Raw genomic sequence first — 24,994 nt, 5'->3', positions numbered from 1 at the left:
CCCCATATATATGGAAGGATGTGCTGGCACTGGAGAGGGTCCAGAGGACGTTCACAATGATGATCCTCGGAATGAAAGGGTTAATGTATGAGGAACATTAGATAGCTCTGTGCCTGTACTTGCTGAAGTTTGGAAAAATGGGGGGGGGGGGGGCGGGGGTGATCTCATTTAAACCAATCAAATATTGAAATAGAGTAGACATGGAGAGTTTGTTTACCATACTAGGGGAGTCCAGGGCCAGATGGCACCCTTTCAGAACAGAAGAAATCCCTTTAGAACAGAGGTGAAGAGGAATTTATTTTGCCAAAGAGTGGCAAATATGTTGAATGTATTGCCACAGATGGCCGTGGAGAATGAGCCATGATAGATATCATGAGCCATGGTAGAGCAGACACAATTGGCTGAATAGACTAATGTTGCTTCTATGTCTTATTGTCTCCTATAAGCCATGAATACAGTCACTTCTGCTGCTGGATGACTTGGTGCCTCCATAAAGGTGGTTTTCAAGGCTCTGACCTTGTCTAGCAGGTAAATTTCAGGTGAGTAGGGAGACATTGGTGTTATGAGTGGTCCGTCAATTTCAATGTGCTGGAGCGGAGATGTTGAAAGGAACTCTGAGTCACAGGGGCCGTACAGTATCAGGTTGTTGAGCTGGACTCTTGTCACACTGAAGAGGTGCATGAGCTGGGATGTGCTGCTGCAGAAGGCGTTGGATTTCTGCTCATCACATCTCTATCCTGAGAAGAAGAGCTCACACATGCATCTCTGATGATGCAGAGAGGATCCCGTTGAGTGATATCATGCCTGCTTTAGAAGCAAAAGCTACACTTTCAAGTCTAGTCTTGGATTGTGCACTTTTCCAGTGTAGGTTGATAGAGGCTTTACATTCTCATAATGATGTTTAACACCATGTCTGTCTGTCTATCTGGTGCATGGAAATACTTCACAAAAGAAGTCAAAGAATAGTAACATTCACAACAGCTGACCAGAAGGTATATAGAGTTGAATAATGCTCTTGTAAGGCTTCTATATTTAAAAAAAAAGATTGATCCCACCTCTTTGCGAGCTGATTCATGGATTACTTCTGCCTCCGTAATCTTCTGCTTCAGGTCAAGGGATTCCCGCCTGCATTCCTCACTGTGCTGTTCCTCCAATGCTATGCAAGACTGCAGCTCTGCCATTTCCTGGCTCTTTCTCACATTTTCACTGTTCAACATCTTTACCTGAGGAAACGGCAGAGTTCACAATACAGGGATTGCAAGGAGTAGATGTGGAAGTGGTTTTCTCAGCTTTGTCTTTTCAGTCACATAAAGCTATTTGCTTTGAAGAGCATGTAGAAACTGGTGCCAAGTCTGTCACACTCTCTTGTGCCACAGACAAAGTCCAGAGTAATATACCTATCCACAGATTCTGTTCAATGTCAAGTGAATTGAATTGAGTTCAATTGATTTATCATTGTCACATCTACCAAGAAGCAAGGAAAAACCTAGTTTTACAAACTCTCCAGACAGATCATTTTAAAACACAAATAATTTGTGCAAGGGAAACAATAGCAGAATGTAGAACATACAGTAGTGTTGTAGTTACAGAGAAAGTACAGTGCAGTGGGAACCATATAAGACCATAAGATTTAGGAGCAGAAGGCCATTCGGCTCATCGAGACTGCTTTGCCATTCAATCATGGGCTGATCCACTTCATCCAATCATCCCCACTCCCCTGCTTTCACCCCATACCCTTTGATGCCCTGGCTAATCAAGAACCTATCTATCTCTGCCTTAAATACACCCAATGACTTGGCCTCCACAGCCGCTTGTGGCAACAAATTCCACAGATTTACCACCCTCTGACTGAAGTAATTTCTCTGTATCTCAGTTCTAAAAGGACGTCCTTCAATCCTGAAGTTGTGCCCTCTTGTCTTAGAATCCCCTACTATATCTTTAAACTTGTTACAAAATAAACAAGCAATGCAGCTGATCATACATCCATCTACATCTACTATCTGAACCAGTGCTGGGGTTCCCTTGAAATATTAAATTAAGTTTCTTCTATACTTCACAAATCCCGAACTCTCCCTCCCACTAAGCATGCTTTACATGCATTCTCAGTCATTATTCCCCAGTCTCAGCTAATTTTGAAGTAAGTGGTGAGATGTATGAAGAGAAAGGAATAAGTGAAGTGTGCACATGTTATACACTTTATTAATAGGTAGTACAGAAGTCATGTCTCTTTTTAAAATAGTAGTCCGCCTTCAACAGGACAAGGACATGAGGACACAAGAGAGGGTTAAACAATTTTCTTTAAAGTTGAGGGGGGGATCTCGTAGAAGTAAATAAATTAATAAAGGTTCTGGACAACATCTAGAATAGGAGAATGAAAGGGTCAAAGAATAGACATCATAGGTATAAAATAAAGTAGAAGAGAATAGATGTCACAGGTATAAAATAAAATGGAACAAAGTTATGAGGGACCAAGAAATGCTTTACTTCAGCAGCTGGATGCTAAGACACACTGTCTATAGATATGTCTGTGGTGACACTACTGACTGAATTTCATTAACCAACCCTGCAGCTACCATGACAGCAGCGGCTATATTTGTGACGCTAATCCCTGCTCAATGAAAGAAGTGATTTGCTGCATATAAGGTCAAATTTCAATAGTACTAGTGCTCAGGCGTTTCTTATGAGAGAAAGTGTCAAATAATAGGTATCAAAAATCCCAATGTTTTTCAGTAAGATTATACACCTTGGTGCTTTTCCTTTCAGTACTGTATATCCAGTGAAATTCTGACTGCTATGTTGCAGGGTTGCCAGTGTGGCCGAAGAGAACTAAGAGTGAAATAAGGGAACACATTTTAACACAGTATTTGGTTGGTGGAATCTAGAAAACACCGTCTGCAAATGTAATAGAAGTAGGTTGCAATGTGAGGAACAGTTTCTTCCCCTCTGCCATCCAATTTTTAAATGGACATTAAACCCATGAACGCTGCCTCACTACATTTTTATATTTATATTTTTACTTGATTTAATTTAACTATTTAATAGATGTATATACTTACTATAATTCAGTTAGTTTTTCTATATTTATCATGATTGCATTGTACTGCTGCTGCAAAGGTAACAAATTTCTTTGCGACATATACCGGTGATATTAAACCTGATTCTGATTGCTAAGGGAAGCGAGTAAATGTATGGTGGGTCATGATCAGGAAATGAGGTTAGTGGTGGTGATGGAACCATGGATTTGCTCTTTAGAAACTTCATGTCAAAGGGCCTCCCCTTACTGCAAACATTTTATGATTCAACACTGTAAAACTTTCTGCAGGACAAGGGTTAAGTAAATCTGATCTCTTTTCCTTGACAATTCAGAAGACCAAAGCATCGTTACCTGAGAATGACTGTGAAAAGTACGTTCAAAAGACTTTGATATATCTCACTATTTTGCTGGTTTACAGGTTGTCCCAAAACATTTATTCTTTTTTTTAACCATATAGTCACAATTGCAATGTAAGAAATATGTCAGGTCAGGAGATATTTTTAGAACTTTGAGTTGAGCTGCACAGTAGCTTAGAGGTCAACATAACGCTTTACAGTACAGACCAGCTGGGTTCAGTTCCTGCTCCTGCCCGTAAGGAGGTTTTATGTTCTCTCTGTGACTCTGTGGGTTTCCTCTGGGTGCTCTGTTTCCCTCCCACAGTCCAAAGACGTACTGGTTGGTAGGTTAATCGGTCATTGTAAATTGTCCCGTAATTAAATCAGGGGATTGCTGGGCGCTGTGGTTCAAAAAGCAGGAAGGGGTTATTCCATACTGTACCTCAATACATAATTATACTGTAAACGTACAGGATACAGGCAGTGAATTCAGCATTTAAAATAACAACAGAAAAAGCTGGGGATATTCAGAGTTATTCCTCTGATCAATGATGCTTCTTCAGTTTCCGCGAAGGGGAAGGGTCATAAAGCAGAATATTTATTTCTGTTTCTCCTCAAGATGCTCTCTGATCTTCTTTAACCAAAACATTCCTGCATTTTCTGTTTTCGTTTCAGGTTTCCGGTATTGCGGTTTTTCAACTAATTTCAACTTCCTTTCTCACCTGACGTCGAAGTTCTTGCAATTCTCTCCGGGCATCCAGTCTGGATTTTTCCACCTGCTGAAGGTTTGCACGCAGTTCTCCTGCATCATTCTGAGCCGTGGTTTTGGCTTCTTCAATGATTTTGATCTTCTGCTCCTTCTCCTCATTTGTTCTCTTTAAGCTAAGCACAGAGGCACCAAGTTAGCTTTTATAAATGAGACGTATCAAAAGCATAGAGTCAAATACAGCAACAATTTGAGAAACAGAGCTGATAGTTTGGTTAGCTGTGTCTGTTTAAGGTTTGTTTTAGGCTGTGGCTTAAGGGTATACTTATGGGAAGGATTTGATACCTGCATTTTTTGGGGGGATTTTATTTCAGTACAGTGTTTAGGGAATGGTTTTGAGGAGCATTCTGGGTGTCATTTTATTGCTGCTTTCGAAGTAAGAGTTTGCAAGGTATAACTCCAATAGATAAAAGCAGAAAGTTCTTGGAGTGTAGTTTTGAGGGTTAATTTATAGGATGGTAGTGTTTGGCAAACAGAATTAGTTTTAGCGACCGTAATCAAGTTTGCGTTTGGAGCATAGATGAGATGGGGATTGGGAAGGTGGCAAGCTGATTGTAGCATCCAAATTCACAATACCTGTTCCTCTCACTGTCAACCTTTTTGATGTTATTCCTAAGTTCCTCATTGGACTTCTGGATGGCCTCCTTCTCCCGCACCTCATCATTTAGAACACGTTTGAGCTCCAGGTTCTCTTTCCTTTGCAGCTCCTGAGCCTCCTCATTCTCTCGCACCTTCCTGTGAGCTTCAATAAGGTCTCGCCGAATACCATCTCGAGCATCCTCCACCAGGCGGAGTTGTGTCTTCAGCTCCTCCACCTGTTCATCAGCAGCAATTAGAGGATAGCATGCAGCAAATCTATAATTAATGACTGAATCTAGCATGCCTTAAAGGGCAAGGAGAGAAGTACGTGGGAATGAAGTGAAAGAGTTCTGAAGAGCAAGAGACAACCATTAGATGGTGGAATTCTTGGACCAATCTAATTGAACAGTACCATATTCAGAATTCAGTTTATTGTCATATGCACATACTTCACAGAAGCAATATAAAACTCACTTTCAGCAGCACCACAGGCACATAGTATCATAAAAATATAAATTAAGCATAAATTACACATAATCTTTATAGAAACATACATAGAAAATAGGTGCAGGAGTAGGCTATTCGGCCCTTCGAGCCTGCACCGCCATTTATTATGATCATGGCTGATCATCCAACTCAGAACCCCGCCCCAGTCTTCCCTCCATACCCCCTGACCCCCATAGCCACAAGGGCCATATCTAACTCCCTCTTAAATATAGCCAATGAACTGGCCTCAACTGTTTCCTGTGGCAGAGAATTCCACAGATTCACCACTCTCTGTGTGAAGAAGTTTTTCCTAATCTCGGTCCTAAAAGGCTTCCCCTCTATCCTCAAACTGTGGCCCCTCGTTCTGGACTTCCCCAACATCGGGAACAATCTTCCTGCATCTAGCCTGTCCAACCGCTTTAGGATCTTATACGTTTCAATCAGATCCCCCCTCAATCTTCTAAATTCCAACGAGTACAAGCCCAGTTCATCCAGTCTTTCTTCATATGAAAGTCCTGCCATCCCAGGAATCAATCTGGTGAACCTTCTTTGTACTCCCTCTATGGCAAGGATGTCTTTCCTCAGATTAGGGGACCAAAACTGCACACAATACTCCAGGTGTGGTCTCACCAAGGCCTTGTACAACTGCAGTAGTACCTCCCTGCTCCTGTACTCGAATCCTCTCGCTATAAATGCCAGCATACCATTCGCCTTTTTCACCGCCTGCTGTACCTGCATGCCCACTTTCAATGACTGGTGTATCTGCCATGAATTTGCCCACTCACCCAACCTATCCAAGTCACCCTGCATCCTCTTAGCATCCTCCTCACAGCTAACGCTGCCACCCAGCTTCGTGTCATCTGCAAACTTGGAGATGCTGCATTTAATTCCCTCATCCAAGTCATTAATATATATTGTAAACAACTGAGGTCCCAGCACTGAGCCTTGCGGTACCCCACTAGTCACTGCCTGCCGTTCTGAAAAGGTCCTGTTTATTCCCACTCTTTGCTTCCTGTGTGCTAACCAACTCTCCACCCACACCAATACCTTACCCGCAATACCGTGTGCTTTAAGTTTGCACACTAATCTCCTGTGTGGGACCTTGTCAAAAGCCTTTTGAAAATCCAAATATACCACATCCACTGGTTCTCCCCTATCCACTCTACTAGTTACATCCTCAAAAAATTCTATGAGATTCGTCAGACATGATTTTCCTTTCACAAATCCATGCTGACTTTGTCCGATCATTTCATCGCTTTCCAAATGTGCTGTTATCACATCCTTGATAACTGACTCCAGCAGTTTCCCCACCACCGACGTTAGGCTAACCGGTCTATAATTCCCTGGTTTCTCTCTCCCTCCTTTTTTAAAAAGTGGAGTTACATTAGCCACCCTCCAATCCTCAGGAACTAGTCCAGAATCTAATGAGTTTTGAAAAATTATCACTAATGCATCCACTATTTCTTGGGCTACTTCCTTAAGCACCCTGGGATGCAGACCATCTGGCCCTGGGGATTTATCTGCCTTCAATCCCTTCAATTTACCTAACACCATTTCCCTACTAACATGTATTTCGCTCAGTTCCTCCATCTCACTGGACCCTCTGTCCCCTACTATTTCTGGAAGATTATTTATGTCCTCCTTAGTGAAGACAGAACCAAAGTAATTATTCAATTGGTCTGCCATGTCCTTGCTCCCCATAATCAATTCACCTGTTTCTGTCTGCAGGGGACCTACATTTGTCTTTACCAGTCTTTTCCTTTTCACATATCTATAAAAGCTTTTACAGTCCGTTTTTATGTTTCCTGCCAGTTTTCTCTCATAATCTTTTTTCCCCTTCCTAATTAAGCCCTTTGTCCTCCTCTGCTGAACTCTGAATTTCTCCCAGTCCTCAGGTGATCCACTTTCTCTGGCTAATTTGTATGCTTCTTCTTTGGAATTGATACTATCCCTAATTTCTCTTGTCAGCCACGGGTGCACTACCTTCCTTGATTTATTCTTTTGCCAAACTGGGATGAACAATTGTTGTAGTTCATCCATGCAACCTTTAAATGCTTGCCATTGCATATCCACCGTCAATCCTTTAAGTGTCATTTGCCAGTCTATCTTAGCTAATTCACGTCTCATACCTTCAAAGTTACCCCTCTTTAAGTTCAGAACCTTTGTTTCTGAATTAACTATGTCACTCTCCATCTTAATGAAGAATTCCACCATATTATGGTCACTCTTACCCAAGGGGCCTCTCACGACAAGATTGCTAATTAACCCTTCCTCATTGCTCAAAACCCAGTCCAGAATAGCCTGCTCTCTAGTTGGTTCCTCGACATGTTGGTTCAAAAAACCATCCCGCATACATTCCAAGAAATCCTCTTCCTCAGCACCTTTACCAATTTGGTTCACCCAATCTACATGTAGATTGAAGTCACCCATTATAACTGCTGTTCCTTTATTGCACACATTTCTAATTTCCTGTTTAATACCATCTCCGACCTCACTACTACTGTTAGGTGGCCTGTACACAACTCCCACCAGCGTCTTCTGCCCCTTAGTGTTACGCAGCTCTACCCATATCGATTCCACATCTTCCCGGTTTATGTCCTTCCTTTCTATTGTGTTAATCTCTTCTTTAACCAGCAACGCCACCCCACCTCCCCTTCCGTCATGTCTATCCCTCCTGAATATGGAATATCCCTGAACGTTGAGCTCCCATCCCTGGTCACTCTGGAGCCATGTCTCTGTGATCCCAACTATATCATAATCATTAATAACAATCTGCACTTTCAATTCATCCACCTTATTACGAATGCTCCTTGCATTGACACACAAAGCCTTCAGGTGCTCTTTTACAACTCTCTTAGTCCTTTTACAATTATGCTGAAAAGTGGCCCTCTTTAATGCTTGCCCTGGATTTGTCGGCCTGCCACTTTTACTTTTCTCCATAGTACTTTTTGTTTCTACCCTCACTTTACACCCCTCTGTCTCTCTGCACTGGTTCCCATCCCCCTGTAGTGAACTAACCTCCTCACGCCTAGCCTCTTTAATTTGATTCCCACCCCCCAACCATTTATATGAAAGAACACCAAAGAATCAAGTCCATTTTTGTGCAAGGTGATGAAAGTGGCCATAGTTTTTCTAAACTATGCTGATTAGGATTATGTCAGTTGTGGGGAAGTGCACACATACAACCAAATTACCTTTGAATGCATGGTGTCCAACAAAACTTTTGACAAAGGTGGGTACGGACATTTAAAAAAAATGACCAAATGTTTTGCTCATGAGGTGAGCTTCAACAAGCTGATGATGACTACATGGCACAGAAGAAGCCTTTTCAGGATACGACTGATAGCATAACAGTTAGTGTTACTGGTAATTCAGCATCAGTATAGAACATAGAACATAGAACCGTACAGCACAGTACAGGCCTTTCGGCCCACAATGTTGTGCCAACCCTTAAACCCTGCCTCCCATATAACCCCCCACCTTAAATTCCTCCATATACCTGTCTAGTAGTCTCTTAAATTTCACTAGTGTATCTGCCTCCACCACTGACTCAGGCAGTGCATTCCACACACCAACCATTCTCTGAGTGAAAAACCTTCCTCTAATATCCCCCTTGAACTTCCCACCCCTTACCTTAAAGCCATGTCCTCTTGTATTGAGCAGTGGTGCCCTGGGGAAGAGGTGCTGGCTGTCCACTCTATCTATTCCTCTTATTATCTTGTACACCTCTATCATGTCTCCTCTCATCCTCCTTCTCTCCAAAGAGTAAAGCCCTAGCTCCCTTAATCTCTGATCATAATCCATACTCTCTAAACCAGGCAGCATCCTTGTAAATCTCCTTTGTACCCTTTCCAGTGCTTCCACATCCTTCCGATAGTGAGGCAACCAGAACTGGGTTCAATCCTGCTGCTGTCTGCAAGGAGTTTTGAATGTTCTCCCTATGACTGGTTTCTTCTCTCATTCCAGAGATATACGGGTTGTTTGGGTAATTAACCAATTGGGTGCGTAGGCTGCTTGGTCAGAAGGGCTTTTTACCATGCAGTATCTCTACATTAAATTAAGAAATGGTTTCTGAGTTAGATAAGAGTGAAACTGTGGGCAACATGGGGCCATGGAAGTGAGTCAACAGAGCTGAAGACAACAGCCAAGATATAGGAGGGTAAATCACATTATCAATTGTTGAGCTATGCTAAAGCGGGTGGCAGAGTAGAATCCTCAGTTGAAATCATGCCAAAAACCAAACCAAGGAGCTGAAAAGGTATCAAAGATAGTATGTGCTGACAAAATATTCAAAGTATCTTTTTAAGGACATGAATGGTGTAGACTGGAGATTGGAACTCAGCAGCAAGAAAAAGAGTTGAGAAAAAGTGGGCTGGGGAAGTAGACCAAGGCTATAGTGGGCAGCCCCCAATGCAATTACTTGATGAAGGTTGTGCAGAAGCAGATGGGGAGGTACTAGTCCAGAAATGGGGAAGGATTTGGTGCATGTTGCTAAAAAGTTCATAAGCTAAGGCTGGAAAGACTCTTACAGTGGTCTGTGCATTCAGTGTGCTCGATCATGGATACTGAGAGATGCAGAATGACAGGGTATTTGAGGAAGCCAGTGCAAAAATACGAATGAAGTAGTGCAGAGAGGAATGTTCATGCAGTCTCGAGCAACACAGAGAAGCTACTTAAGAGACGGTCTGAATATGGCATTCTACCACTGTCGACTGTGGGCAACACTGTAAGAGTTTAGAACTATTCACATGATTACAATGCTCGGCAGAGAGAGAAATTGGAGGTTATCCTGTCTGACACACTATGAATGAAATTAAGACTTTGTTGGAGGGTCAATGGAGCAACTGAATTATACTAGGTTGCAGATGGGCTGTGTTGAGAGCTGGTAATGGTGAGTGTGTTAAGACTCAGACAGCAACTTTGAAATTCGAAGAAGCTAGTCAGGAGCTGCGTCTAAGTTGAATGAATGATCACAGATGGCTCTCCTGATAACCATGACTCTGGAGTGGTGCATTTGGAGAGTTTATTTACAGAAACCAGTGTGAGGACATCAAATAGTCAAGATTGGCTCAGTCCAGATTTGAGCCAAATTTTAATTAAATACAAGGCTGATACAGATATTCTGCTGAAGGGGTATCAAGGGTTATGGAGATTAGGCATGAAAATGGGGTTGAAATCAATGACTGGATCAGCCATGATATAAAGGTAGAGCAGGCTAGAGGGATTGTGAGAACCAATTCTCCTCTTAAGTTCAAAGTTCTAATGATGAGATTTTAGTGAGGAAACCACTGGAGGTCTTGATTCATGGTCAAGCTAGAGATCATGAAGAATTAGCAGAAAAGATTTAGTGCAAAACTGTAGGTACAGCCAATTGAATCTAAGCAACATCACCACCAAGGTTCAGCTTACCTGAATTTAAAATGTTTTTAGTGTTCTTCCTCACCCTCTCAGAGATACTTTTCCTGAGGTTAGAGTCCATGGACACCAACTGCAACTTGCCACCTCATCATAAAAGGGTAATTTTCAATTTGACAGGAGATGGGCACTATTGGTGATTGGGCTGGACAACACACCCTTGCTATTTCAATACAATAGACAATAGGTGCAGGAGTAGGCCATTCAGCCCTTTGAGCCAGCACTGCCACTCACAGTGATCATGGCTGATCATCCACAATCAATACCCTTTTCCTGCCTTCTCCCCATATCCCTTGACTCTGCTATTTTTAAGAGCTCTTCCTAACTCTTCCTTGAAAGAATCCAGAGAATTGGCTTCCACTGCCTTCTGAGGCAGAGCATTCCACAGAACCACAATCCTCTGTGTGAAAAAGTTTTTCCTCAACTCCGTTCTAAATGGTCTACCCCTTATTCTTAAACTGTGGCCTCTGGTTCTGGACTCCCCCAACATTGGGAACATGTTTCCTGCCTCTAGCGTGTCCAATCCCTTAATAATCTTAATATTAATATTAATAATATTAATATCCCTTAATATTTCAATCAGATCCCCTCTCATCCTTCTAAATTCCAGTGTATACAAGCCCAGTTGCTCCAATCTTTCGACATATGACAGTCCCGTCATCCCAGGAATTAACCTCGTGAACCTACGCTGCACTACCTCAATAGCTAGAATGTCCTTCCTAAATTTTGGAGACCAAAACTGTATAGGGTGATGGATTCTGGCAATCTGCAGAATTGAGACCAAACATGTCTCAAATACCTTGCAACCAGAATATGTCACCTCTTAAGGGAGCTACCATCAAGACAGATTAACCTATATCACCAATAAGTCTTGGACCGGCTCAATTCATTACTACTGTGAATGGGACTAGATAGCGAAAGGCCCTTTGATTTGCATGGGAAACAAATGATCCCAGATCCTTGTAACCTATGAACAAATGCAAATCTACGCCACCAATCTTTATGTGAACATGCTTCCCATTCCCCAACAAGCCTCAGGTTCCCAAGTCAACAAACACACATCCACTCCATTGTTACAATAGCTTGACAACTCAAATAGACATCTTTGGAGCAGCTGCAAGCACTTTTCCACATTTATAAAATAAATACCATGTTCTCGGATTATTCCCAGTGTGAAAGGAGCTATAAAAACTTTATTATTTCTTCTAAGATAAGCAGGGACTTGGCTGGCGCCATGCAGATCTCATTTTATGGGTAGGAATAGGAATATTTCTCTTGAACAATCAGTCATATAATAAACTAATAAAGAGTAAACAAAAGGATTAACTTGAGCACTTAGTCTATATGGGGACACACATAAACAAATTTAATTGCCAATGAGAAATCTGTCATTTGTGTGGTCCATACATCAGTCTTGAAGGCTGGCGAAGTTGCCAACAAAAATAATCGGTCATGGTTTAACAGATTTGTTTTGCTTTTCATTCAGTTCCAACCATTTTAACCCTTTCAAGGGAATTTATAGTCACTTTGTGTACTGTTGGAGGCCATGTCAGAACAGGAATCCTGGCTTCCCCTTATAGCAAAATGTAGGTCTGTGATCTGCAAAAAAAATTTGCTTTGAAAGACAGAGTTTGGGATTGGGAAATGTTGTCCTGTCAAGTTCTGAAGAGAGATATAGCATAGAGTAGGGCTAGGTCTGTGGATTTGGATTTCCTTGCAGTAAAGTTCATTACTTTGATTACAGGTGCATTAAGGAATCTGTAAATATACTTTAGAAGGTGCACATAGACATGTGCCAGAGGACTGTAAGTCAATCTCTTTAGGGTAAATGACTTACAGAATAGTATCCGGGCCATTTGTTCTTTGTAGATAAATGGAAAATTTCAGACTTGGAGGAAGTTCCTTGGGCACAAATACTCGCTGCTCCCTGTTCAATCTTTACTGCATATTTGCCACAGGAGTAATACAGCTGTGCAAATTGGCACATCTAGCTGTTTGTTTTATTTCCACTAGGAAAGCTATGGAACAGTTCCATTGGGATTCTTCATAAAGAGGCCAACTCTAAGCCATTTTAAACAAGACTTTCATGTAACTATGGCCATCAGGTTAGAGACGTTGTTCATTTCTGTGAGTTGATGAATTAAAGCAATCAAGTCACAAGATTACTCTCCTTCTTAAGCAGTTGGAGACTTGCTTCCATTCCATTTCTGTGGGCTGTGTGTTAGATGATGAGGGACTATAAACTTTTCCCCACACTCTTCATCTGACATCATCCACACATTCCTTCCACTGGTTCTCCTCCCAACCTCCTTCACTTGATTCTATGCTCCACCTTCTTCTGTTAGATTCTATCACTTTCAGTCCTTTGTCACTTCCAAGTATTACCCCCCGGTTATAATATCATTAACATTCTTCCCTCTCCCTCATCTGCCATTCACTCTTTTCACATGGATATCTGGCCATCTTACCTCCATCTCTCAACCCAAAGTATCAACTGTCCATCTCCCTCCATAGATGCCGTCTGATCTGCTCAGGTGCTCCAGCATTGTTTGATGCTCCAAATTCCAGCACTGCAGTCTTTTGCATCTCCAACTACAAACTCTTCCATCATATGGGATAGGTAGTGATTGATGTGGTGGGTAGGTAGTGTGAGGTAGTGCACTTTATCTACTATTTATACAGAATATCTGCATGTTCCTGATGCATAAGCTGAATGTTTTTATTATTATCTCAGCTGCTCCATCTCCATTTTGAGCAGTCATGTACAAAAGTCTCAGAAATCTTAATGGGGATGTCATTCATCTTGAGGAAGTCTTTGAACACATCCTTGACCCTTTTCAAGGGTTGAGTGTCTGTTTCAGGTTTAGTGTTGGAAGGGAAGTTGTGGCCTGCCCATCATAGCCAACTGAGTGTAACCAATGCCTCAACTATGGAGACATTGGTTTAGGAGAGGACGCTCAAGTTAGTTCACTTATCCTTCCACTGAATTTTGGGGATAATGTGAAGATGGCTTGCTGAAATTTTTCCAACACCTTTAGATTAGATGTCTGCTCTAGAAGTTCTAAGATACTACTGCAAATAGCTTTGAGCTTTACAGTTACCAACCAATCAAGTTGGGTCCCGAAATGAAAAAGAGACATGGAATATCTGCAGATGCTGGAAATTCAAGCAACACACACAAAATGCTGGTGGAACGCAGCAGGTCAGGCAGCGTCTACAGGAAGAAGTACAGTCGAAGTTTCAGGTCGAGACCCTTCGTCAGGACGGGAGGAGACAGCTGCTTTTGGTCAGATCTTCATGCTGTCTGTTTAATGGAGCAGCTCCTTAGTAAATATAGCTGAAGCATGAAGGTTTTGGAGTGGCTTGCCCATCTTCCACCAATTGAGAGTCAAATGACTAAAATACCCTGAATCAGGTTGATTCCTCGCACAAATTCTTTACTTCAGATTTTTGCTTCTATTGACTATTTTCAATATTTTGACTGATTCTCTCCTTTGAATTTAAGCTGTGGTAATCACCCTGTCTATCCATAAACTCTTGTTCCCTCACAATCAGTCAGCATTCCAAGGACAGGGATCGAACCACCATTCAAGCATAAGTGACCCTGAGTCTAAAGAAATTGCATAGGTTGTTTCTGAACCCACCTCTCTGTGAGACACTTCCCTCTGACAGGTTAAATCTTTCAGCTGCTCATTAAGACGTTTGACTTCTCGCTCATGTGTGGCCACTGCTTCCTCAAACCGGCTCTGGAGGTCCTTAAGGTCAGCATTAATGGTGTTAATGGTATCCTGAAGAAAACAAGATGATATAAATGATAAATTCCTCTCTTATTCATTGGGGAAGGTTTTGATTTATAGGAACTCCATTTTATACTATAGAATAGTTTCTTTAAACCATAGAATATCTAAATAAAAGAGATTCTGCAGATGCTGGAACTCCAGAGCAACACATACAAAATGCTGGAGGAACTTAGCAAGTCAGGCAGCATCTATGAAAATGAATAAATAGTCAAGAGCCTACATCAGGACTAGAAAGGAATGGGGAAGACCCCAGAATAAAAAGGTAGGTGGAGGGGAAGGAGGATAGCTAAAGGGTGATAGGTGAAGTCAGGTGGGTGGGAAAGATAAAGGGATGAAGAAGGAATCTGATAGGAAAGGAGAGTGAGCCATAGCAGAAAGGAAGGGGCACCAGAGGAGGTGATTGTCAGGCAAGGAGAAGAGATAAGAGGCCAGAATGGAGAATAGAAGAAGAGGAAAGGAGGGGGAAAGAAAAAAAAGAGAAATGTAAATCACTGTAAAGAGAAATCGATGTTCATGCCATCTGGTTGGAAGTTACCTAGATGAGACATAGGGTGTTGCTCCCCATCCTGAGGGTAGCCTCATCGTGGCACAAGAGGAGGGCATAGACCAACATGTTGGAATGAGAATGGGGATAGGATTTAAGATGTTTGGCCATCCGGAAATTCTACTTTTGGCAGATGGAGCGGATGTGTTCGACAAAGGAGTATACTAATTTCTGTCTGGTCTCACCAATGTAGAGGAGACTGCATTGGGAGCACTGAATAAAATAAATGACCCCAACAGATTCAGGTGAAGTGCTGCCTCACCTGGAACAACTGTTTGGGGCCCTGAATAGAGGTAAGGGAAGAGGTGAAAGGGCAAGTGTAACATTTCACTAGGTTGCATGGATATGTGCTAGGAGGGAAATTGGTTGAGAGGGACAAATGGACAAGGGATATACAGAGGGAGTGATCCCTACAGAAAGCTTAAAGTGGGGTGGGGGGAGGAAATAAAGATGGGTTTGGTGGTAATATTCTGTTGAAGATAGCAGAAGTTATGGAAAGTGATGTGTTGGATGAGGAGGCTCATGGGGTGGTAGATGAGGACAAGAGGAACTCTATTCCTGTTAAGGTTGTGGGAAGAAGGGGTGAGCGCAGATGTCTGGGATATGGAGGAGGTGTGGGTGTGGGCAGCATCAACAACAGAGGAAGGGAGACCCTGCTCTTTGAAGAAGGAGGACATCTCTGATGTCCTGTAAAGGCAAATGCTCTCAAAGTGGAGGAACACACTTCATATTCCATCCAGGCAGACTCCAAGCTGATGCCATGAACATCGATTCCTCCTTTGGGTATTTTTTTCCTCGCTTTTTCCCCCTCCCGCTTCTTTCTTCTTCTATTCTCCACTCTGGCATTTTGCCTCTTCACCTGACTTGCCTATCACCTCCCCTGGTGCTCCTGCTTGTTTCCTTTCTCCCACGGTCCACTCTCCACTCATCAGGTTCCTCCTACCTACCTGATTTAACCTATCACCTTGTGGCTTGTCCTCCTTTCCCTGCCCGCACCGTTTTATTTTGGTGTCTTCCCCTTCCTTTCCAGTCCTGATGAAGGGTCTCAGCTTAAAATATCAACTGTTTATTCATTTTCACAGATGCTGCCTTTCCTGCTGCATTTCTCCAGCATTCTGTAGGTGTTGCTATAGAATACCTAATATGTAATTTTCTAGTCTCTGTATAATCTTGCTTTAAGTCATTACACAGTCAGACTAGGCAGTCATTTCACTGGATTTTAAAACATAGAAATATTCATGAAAGCAAATGATTATCACCTTGTCCTGCTCCCGCTGAGTCTGCATTTCTCGCCTCAATCGATCAATCTCGATGGTTGAATTACCAAGCTCTCGCTGAGTATGGCTGAGTTTTTCTGACAGGATATTTTTCTCTGACTCTTTAAGATACAAGGCCTTGAAAAGAAAAATCATAGTTTGCTCCAATTGCTGGAAAGACCTGAGCAGGCTGATAGCTTTGATCGTGAATTATGGAGCATCTCGTACAACTGATGACTCAACTTTTTTCTAGACATCATATTGTCCTCATGACAACCTTGATAGATGGACAGCAAATTTACAGTTTCTGCCAGACAAGTGCAACTTCAGTCCAACAATGATTTTTAACAGTTATTCTATCATAAAATTAGACTTACTTTTACCAATTGTCTCCCAAGTTGAAGATGTTGACCATCTAAGGTGGACTGGGAAAATGAGCTAAGAAACATTCTAGTAGGTGAATGGCAGAAAATGAACAAATAGCTGGTCCAGAAACTTATCTCAATTAGAAAAAGGGATTCCACTAAAAAGAGGCACAATCTGTGGTTAAATAAAAAGTAGGACATACATAGTTAAGGGCTTGCACTGTGCCAGAAGATTGGAAAGATTTTAGGATTCAGCAACAATATACAAAGCTCATAAGGTAGGCAGTAGGGGTGTGCTGCAGTAAAGAGGGCCTGGGTGCACACTTTAGGTTAGTATTTACCACTGTGTGTATTTAAGTGTCTGCTTTGTCCTGCCGCTTCAGTGCTTAGTTTACGTAAGTATTTGCAACGGTGTGTAGCTTGAGGGGTTTCCTGAATACAGTATTCAGGGTCTGTTTTGTCCTGTAAATAGTTAACCTACTTACCAGCAGTGAGTGTCTTCTGTTCCCACTCATTGAATCTACAAACCTGATTCCGCACAACACAAGCCTCATGAGCCTGACTGAATTCTTCAAGGATGTGACAAAGCACTTTGATGAAGGTAGAGAAATGGATGTGGTGTTTATGGATTTTAGTAAGGCATTTAATAAAGTCCCCTATGATAGGCTCATTCAGAAAGTCAGGAGGCATGGTCAAGGGAAACTTGGCTGTGTGTTTACAGAACTGGCTTGTTCATAGAAAGCAGAGGCTGGTAGTAGATGGACAGTATTTTGCCTGGAGGTCAGTGACCAGTGATGATCTGCAGGAATCTGCTCTGGGACCCCTTCTCTCTGTGATTTGTGAACGAGAAAGTGGAAAGGTGAGTGACTACGTTTGCAGATGATATGAGTTGTGGATAGTGTAGAAGGTTGCCGTAGGTTATAACAGCATGCAGAGCTGGACTGAAAATAGCAGATGGCTTGCAAATTGTGAAATGATTCACTTTAGAAGGTTGGGAACAGGGTTAACGGCAGGATCCTTAGCTGTGTGGAGGAACAGAGGGATCTTGGGGTCCTCGTCCATAGATCCCTCAAAGGTGCTGTGCAAGTTGTTTGGGTTGTTAGAAGCTTTATAGTGTGTTAGCCTTCATTAGTTGGGTATTTGAGTTCCAGAGCTGTGAGGTAATGTTTCAGCTGTATAAACCCAGGTTAGACCACACTTGGAATATTGTAAACACGAGGAAATCTGCAGATGCTGGAATTTCAAGCAACACGCATAGAAGTTGCTGGTGAACGAAGGGCCTCAGCCCGAAACGTCGACTGTACCTCTTTCTATAGATGCTGTCTAGCATGCTGCGTTCACCAGCAACTTCTATGTGTGTTGCTTGGAATATTGTGTTCAGTTTTGGATGCCTTGTTATAGGAAGGATGTGGAAGATTTAGAGTGGGTGCAGAGGAGATTTATCAGTATTCTGCCTGGATTGTAGGAGTGGCTATGCAAGCAAGGGTATTTTTCTCTGGAATGAAGGAAGATGAGAGTGATGGTAGATGTATACAAGACGATAAAAGACATAGATATAATAGATAGCCAGTGACTTTATCCCAGGGCGGAAATGGCTTATCAGAGGGGCCTAATTTTAAGGTAATTGGTGGGAGGTATATGCAAAAGATTGATCATAAAGCAAACTAAAAGGTCGGCAGAACGTCATAGGCTGAAGGACCTGTACTATGTTGTAATGTTCACTGTCCCATAATATAGTAACACTGAAGGCAATCCAAAGGAGATTCACCAGTCTAATTTCTGGGACGAGAGGACCGTCCTCTCAAGACAGGCTAGATTGTCTGGGTTTATATTTCATTGAGTTTAGAAGAATCACAGGAGATCATACTTAAATATATGAGATCCAAAGTGGGCTTGACAGTGTTAATGCTGAGATGTTTTCACTGGTGGAAGAATCACAAACATGTGGACTTAGTTACAAAATAAAGGACCAGTCATGTAATACTGAGGCAAGTATACATATCATTTCCCATAGTAATGATTCTCTGGAATTCTCTGCCCCTGCGAACGGTAGACACCTCATATATTTAAGGTGAAGACAGGACATTGAGGAATTGTGAATTGTGTGGAACTGGCACAGAAGAAGAGTTGTGGCCAGCACAGATCAGCCACAATGATAGCCAATGGTGGGGCAGCTTTCCGGGATCTGATAGCCTCCTCCTGTTCCCATTTTATTGTGTTCTTTTTTGTTTTTGTGTTCCAGTGGGCAGCTAGATGTTGGCTTAAACCTAAGTACTAATGTTTTTTTTCAATTCTGCACAGAATTCATGTTAACAACAGGAATTCTGCAGATGCTGGAAATTCAAGCAACACACATAAAAGTTGCTGGTGAATGCAGCAGGCCAGGCAGCATCTCTAGGAAGAGGTACAGTCGATGTTTCAGGCCGAGACCCTTCGTCAGGACTAACTGAAGGAAGAATGAGTAAGGGATTTGAAAGTTGGAGGGGGAGGGGGAGATCCAAAATGATAGGAGAAGACAGGAGGGGGAGGGATGGAGCCAAGAGCTGGACAGGTGATAGGCAAAAGGGATATGAGAGGATCATGGGACAGGAGGTCTGGGAAGAAAGACGGGGGGGGGGAACCCAGAGGATGGGCAAGGGGTATATTCAGAGGTACAGAGGGAGAAAAAGGAGAGTGAGAGAAAGAATGTGTGTATAAAAATAAGTAACAGATGGGGTACGAGGGGGAGGTGGTGCATCAGAGGAAGTTAGAGAAGTCGATGTTCATGCCATCAGATTGGAGGCTACCCAGACGGAATATAAGGTGTTGTTCCTCCAACCTGAGTGTGGCTTCATCTTTACAGTAGAGGAGGCCGTGGATAGACATGTCAGAATGGGAATGGGATGTGGAATTAAAATGTGTGGCCACTGGGAGGGAGATCCTGCTTTCTCTGGCGGACAGAGCGTAGATGTTCAGCAAAGCGGTCTCCCAGTCTGCGTCGGGTCTCGCCAATATATAAAAGGCCACATTGGGAGCACCAGGCGCAGTATATCACCCCAGTCGACTCACAGGTGAAGTGTTGCCTCACCTGGAAGGACTGTTTGGGGCCCTGAATGGTGGTAAGGGAGGAAGTGTAAGGGCATGTGTAGCACTTGTTCCGCTAACACGGATAAGTGCCAGGAGGGAGATCAGTGGGGAGGGATGGGGGGGACGAATGGACAAGGGAGTTGCGTAGGGAGCGATCCCTGCGGAATGCAGAGAGAGGGGGGAGGGAAAGATGTGCTTAGTGGTGGGATCCCGTTGGAGGTGGCGGAAGTTACGGAGAATAATATGTTGGACCCGGAGGCTGGTGGGGTGGTAGGTGAGGACCAGGGGAACCCTATTCCTAGTGGGGTGGCGGGAGGATGGAGTGAGAGCAGATGTACGTGAAATGGGGGAGATGCGTTTAAGAGCAGAGTTGATAGTGGAGGAAGGGAAGCCCCTTTCTTTAAAAAAGGAAGACATCTCCCTCGTCCTAGAATGAAAAGCCTCATCCTGAGAGCAGATGCGGCAGAGACGGAGGAATTCATGTTATCCATTTTTCCCATCCTCCCTCGCCACTTATGCTGGAAGATGCCATAGTAAAACTCTGATAATCCAACACTTCTGGGACTTGGGTGTGCTGGACTGGCAGATCTTACAGATGACTGGTAGTTATTCTGCAGTAACGCACAACACACTTCTATTTCACTGCTTTTGGTGTAACAAATTTTCCTCTGGACCTGGTAGTTTAAAGTGAGGGCGGAAACTGAGGTTCACTTGAATTCAAAAGGAGTGCTGGAACCAGAGCATTAGTGAACTGTACTGAGTGACACACTTGAACTGTTCAAAAGAAAGTTCTCTCTAGGTAAAGAGACATCTGATAAAATATATTGCTAAGCTCTGGATTTATATAAATTGTCGCATCTATGATGTCATAAGAGTCACTGCCAAAAACAAAAATAATAAACAATTTCCATAATAACTGGATCCTTTGAAAGTCCTTACACTTACAATGCAAGTGAAATGCAATATTTAAATTGAAAACTGCAGATTTTGTTCCAGTTGGTTGAGCTGTGGTAAAATAGAGGGTAGTTGTGGGGTACATATAAACAGAATCTGCCTGAAAACAGAGGATGCTGTGAGGTCATGGTGGTGGAATATCTGACCATCAGAAAACAAGCAGAACCTGATGGAATGCTGGGAGAATGCCTTCTCTGTGGGAAAGCGCTTAACTTGGATCTAGCAGCATGTTCAGGACCTACAGGGTTATAGATCAAACTTCTACTCATTGACCAACTAACTGGCAGAAGGTAGCCAGCAATGTCAAACTTGATGGAATAGAAAGTGACGACCAGAGAGACTCTACCCAACTCCCTTCTTTCACTGTGTAGAAAATGTAGAGTTGGCATGGATAAAGGTCCATTGGCCCACTCTGTCCGTGCCAACCCAGATTTGATTCTGATTTTTGCTTTTTGCAGTAATGTCTCGCACATTTTTCTTCACTATCTTGTAAAATTTATGCCTCACTTGCTTTCTGAATCTAGGTATTTCTATGTTATTTAAAAAAAACTTTAATATGCATGCAATCCTCTGTCGAGTTTTTAAAGCCTCATTTTTGTACAATAATAAAGTTCAATCACTTCATTCCTAGGGAGATCTCTCTGTACTGTACCTTGTGGTCCAACCTCATTGATAGCCATCCAATTTACACTCTGACCCTTAGGAAAGTCAAATTTGCTCATTACCTGCTGCTTTATGCTCTCTGCCTGAATCAGTCTCTCATCCCTCTGTTTTTGTAAAGTGAGAATTTCTTCGTTCAGCTCCTCCTTCTCTTCTTCAAAGCGACTGAGTAGTTCTTCACGCTCCTGTTGAAGATGCTGAACAGCCTCAGCTTTCTCCGCTGTTAGCTCAATGCACAGCCATTCCTGTAGTGTGCAACAAATGCTTTATTTTCACTGTGTAACCTGAACTGTCCCCACTGTTCAAAACCTACCCACAACAAAATTTGATTGAATCTATCTGCTCAGCATTGAAAACCATTTTGGATATAACAATGCTTGGCTGTGTTTCATAAAGATGATACTAATTATAAAGTTACCAGTTATAAAGAATCACTGAACAGACGATAACTTATTTACATTTGAGAGGAAGAAACATTACTATAGAAACTTTATTTAGGCAATTATTGTGGATAATGTAGTAGCGTTGCATGGGATTTGCATAACACACATGGAAAACTCGATATTCAATTGATACTTGGCTCAATTACCACATACCTTCTCTTTCTGAAGTCTTTCAATGTCCTCTTCATGGAGTTGTTGCTCATTTTTCAGTGAGATATGGTTCTCCTTCTCCAGCCGACCAAGTTTTTCCTGTAACAACTCCTTCTCTCGGTTGACATTGATTAACTGTAAGTCCATCTCTTTACGAGCAAGGTCAACCTCAGCTGAAACAGCAGGAAAGGACAATTACCTTACACTTTATTAGTCCACCTGCACTGCTATTTCTCTGAAGCTGCTACAATGCATTCTGCAATGTTTTCTTTTTACTAATTCAAAGTACTTATGTATCACATGATCTGCCTGGACAGCAACCAATCAAAAGATTTTCACTGTATCTCAGCACATGTGACAATAAGAAATCAAATCAAATGATAAAACCAAACCAGATATACTTAACATTGGACCATAAGACAAAAGAGCAGAAGTCAGCCATTCAGCCCATCAACTCTGCTCCGCCATTTTATCATGAGCTGATCCATTCTCCCATTTAGTCCCACTCCCCCGCCTTCTCACTATAACCTTTGATGCCCTGGCTACTCAGATACCGATCAATCTCTGCCTTAAATATACCCAATGACTTGGCTTCCAATGCCGCCCATGGCAAGAAATTCCATAGATTCACCACCCCCTGACTAAAAAAATTTCTTCACATTTCTGTTCTGAATAGGTGCCCTTCAATCCTTAAGTCATGCCCTCTCGTACTAGACTCCCTCATCATGGGAAACAACTTTGCCACATCTACTCTGTCCATGCCTTTCAACATTCAAAATATTTCGATGAGGTCTCCTGTCATTCTTCTAAACTCCAAGGAATACAGTCCAAGAGCGGACAAACGTTCCTCATATGTTAACCTTCTCATTCCCGGAATCATTTTAGTGAATCTTCTCTGTACCCTCTCCAATGTCAGCACATCCTTTCTTAAATAAGGAGATCAAAACTGCCCACAGTACTCCAAGTGAGGTCTCACCGGTGCTTTACAGAGCCTCAACATCACATCTCTGCTCCTATACTCTATTCTTCTAGAAATGAATGCCAACATTGCATTCGCCTTCTTCACTGAGGAAGAGGATTTCTTGGAATGTATGCGGGATGGTTTTTTGAACCAACATGTTGAGGAACCAACTAGAGAGCAGGCTATTCTAGACTAGGTATTGAGCAATGAGGAAGGGATAATTAGCAATCTTGTCGTGAGAGGCCCCTTGGGTAAGAGTGACCATAATATGGTGGAATTCTTCATTAAGATGCAGAGTGACATAGTTAATTCAGAAACAAAGGTTCTGAACTTAAAGAAGGGTAACTTTAAAGGTATGGGACGTGAACTAGCTAAGATAGACTGGCAAATGATACTTAAAGCGTTGACTGTGGATTTGCAATGGCAAGCATTTAAAGATCGCATGGATGAACTACAACAATTGTTCATCCCAGTTTGGCAAATGAATAAATCAGGGAAGGTAGTGCACCCATGGCTGACAAGGGAAATAACGGGTAGTATCAATTCCAAAGAAGAAGCATACAAATTGGCCAGAAAAAGCGGCTCGCCTGAGGACTGGGAGTAATTCAGAGTCTAGCAGAGGAGGACCAAGGGCTTAATTAGGAAAGGGGAAAAAAGATTATGAGAGAAAACTGGCAGGGAACATAAAAACTGACAGTAAAAGCTTTTATAGATATGTGAAAAGATAAAGATTGGTTAAGACAAATGTAGGTCCCCTACAGACAGAAACAGGTGAATTGATTATGGGGAACAAGGGCATGGCAGACCAATTGAATAACTACTTTGGTTCTGTCTTCACTAAGGAGGACATAAATAATCTTCCGGAAATAGTAGGGGACAGAGGGTCCAGTGAGATGGAGGAACTGAGGGAAATGCATGTTAGTAGGGAAGTGGTGTTAGGTAAATTGAAGGGATTAAAGGCAGATAAATCCCCAGGGCCAGATGGTCTGCATCCCAGAGTGCTTAAGGAAGTAGCCCAAGAAACAGTGGCTGCATTAGTGATAATTTTTCAAAACTCTTTAGATTCTGGACTAGTTCCTGAGGATTGGAGAGTGGCTAATGTAACCCAGCTTTTTAAAAAAGGAGGGAGAGAAAAACCGGGGAATTATAGACCGGTTAGCCTAACATCGGTGGTGGGGAAAATGCTAGAGTCAGTTATCAAAGATGTGATAACAGCACATTTGGAAAGCGGTGAAATGATCGGACAAAGTCAGCATGGATTTGTGAAAGGAAAATCACGTCTGACGAATCTCATAGAATTTTTTGAGGATGTAACTAGTAGAGTGGATAGGGGAGAACCAGTGGATGTGGTATATTTGGATTTTCAAAAGGCTTTTGACAAGGTCCCACACAGGAGATTAGTGTGCAAACTTAAAGCACACGGTATTGGGGGTAAGGTATTGATGTGGATAGAGAATTGGTTGGCAGACAGGAAGCAAAGAGTGGGAATAAACGGGACCTTTTCAGAACGGCAGGCAGTGACTAGTGGGGTACCACAAGGCTCAGTGCTGGGACCCCAGTTGTTTACAATATATATTAATGACTTGGATGAGGGAATTAAATGCAACATCTCCAAGTTTGCGGATGACACGAAGCTGGGCGGCAGTGTTAGCTGTGAGGAGGATGCTAAGAGGATGCAGGGTGTCTTGGATAGGTTAGGTGAGTGGGCAAACTCATGGCAAATGCAATTTAATTTGTGATTTTATCCACTTTGGTGGCAAAAACAGGAAAACAGATTATTATCTGAATGGTGGCCGATTAGGAAAAGGGGAGGTGCAATGAGACCTGGGTGTCATTATACACCAGTCATTGAAAGTGGGCATGCAGGTACAGCAGGCGGTGAAAAAGGCGAATGGTATGCTGGCATTCATAGCAAGAGGATTCGAGTACAGGAGCAGGGAGGTACTACCGCAGTTGTACAAGGCCTTGGTGAGACCACACCTGGAGTATTGTGTGCAGTTTTGGTCCCCTAATCTGAGGAAAGACATTCTTGCCATAGAGGGAGTACAATGGAGGTTCACCAGATTGATTCCTGGGATGGCAGGACTTTCATATGATGAAAGACTCGATCGACTAGGCTTATATTCGTTGGAATTTAGAAGATTGAGGGGGAATCTTACTGAAACGTATAAAATCCTAAA

General features: G+C 42.5%; 1 protein-coding gene across 1 annotated transcript in view; it reads right to left on the bottom strand.

The window, feature by feature from the left end:
• The window catches only part of LOC140196463 (uncharacterized), a 388,255-nt gene that overhangs the window by 109,330 nt on the left and 253,931 nt on the right, over window positions 1-24,994 (bottom strand). The window contains exons 20-26 of the mRNA XM_072255725.1: window positions 21,857-22,026; window positions 21,326-21,505; window positions 16,219-16,353; window positions 14,260-14,403; window positions 4,712-4,950; window positions 4,092-4,251; window positions 1,056-1,223 (exon numbers count right to left, since the gene is read on the bottom strand). Coding sequence (XP_072111826.1) covers window positions 1,056-1,223; window positions 4,092-4,251; window positions 4,712-4,950; window positions 14,260-14,403; window positions 16,219-16,353; window positions 21,326-21,505; window positions 21,857-22,026 — 1,196 coding nt within the window. The remainder of the gene's footprint in view (window positions 1-1,055; window positions 1,224-4,091; window positions 4,252-4,711; window positions 4,951-14,259; window positions 14,404-16,218; window positions 16,354-21,325; window positions 21,506-21,856; window positions 22,027-24,994) is intronic.

Source organism: Mobula birostris, chromosome 4 (genome assembly GCF_030028105.1).
Source record: "Mobula birostris isolate sMobBir1 chromosome 4, sMobBir1.hap1, whole genome shotgun sequence".
In the NCBI taxonomy this organism is placed as follows: Eukaryota; Metazoa; Chordata; class Chondrichthyes; order Myliobatiformes; family Myliobatidae; genus Mobula; species Mobula birostris.
Note: the sequence above shows the minus strand (reverse complement) of the source record. Positions and strands in the feature narration are given on the sequence as shown.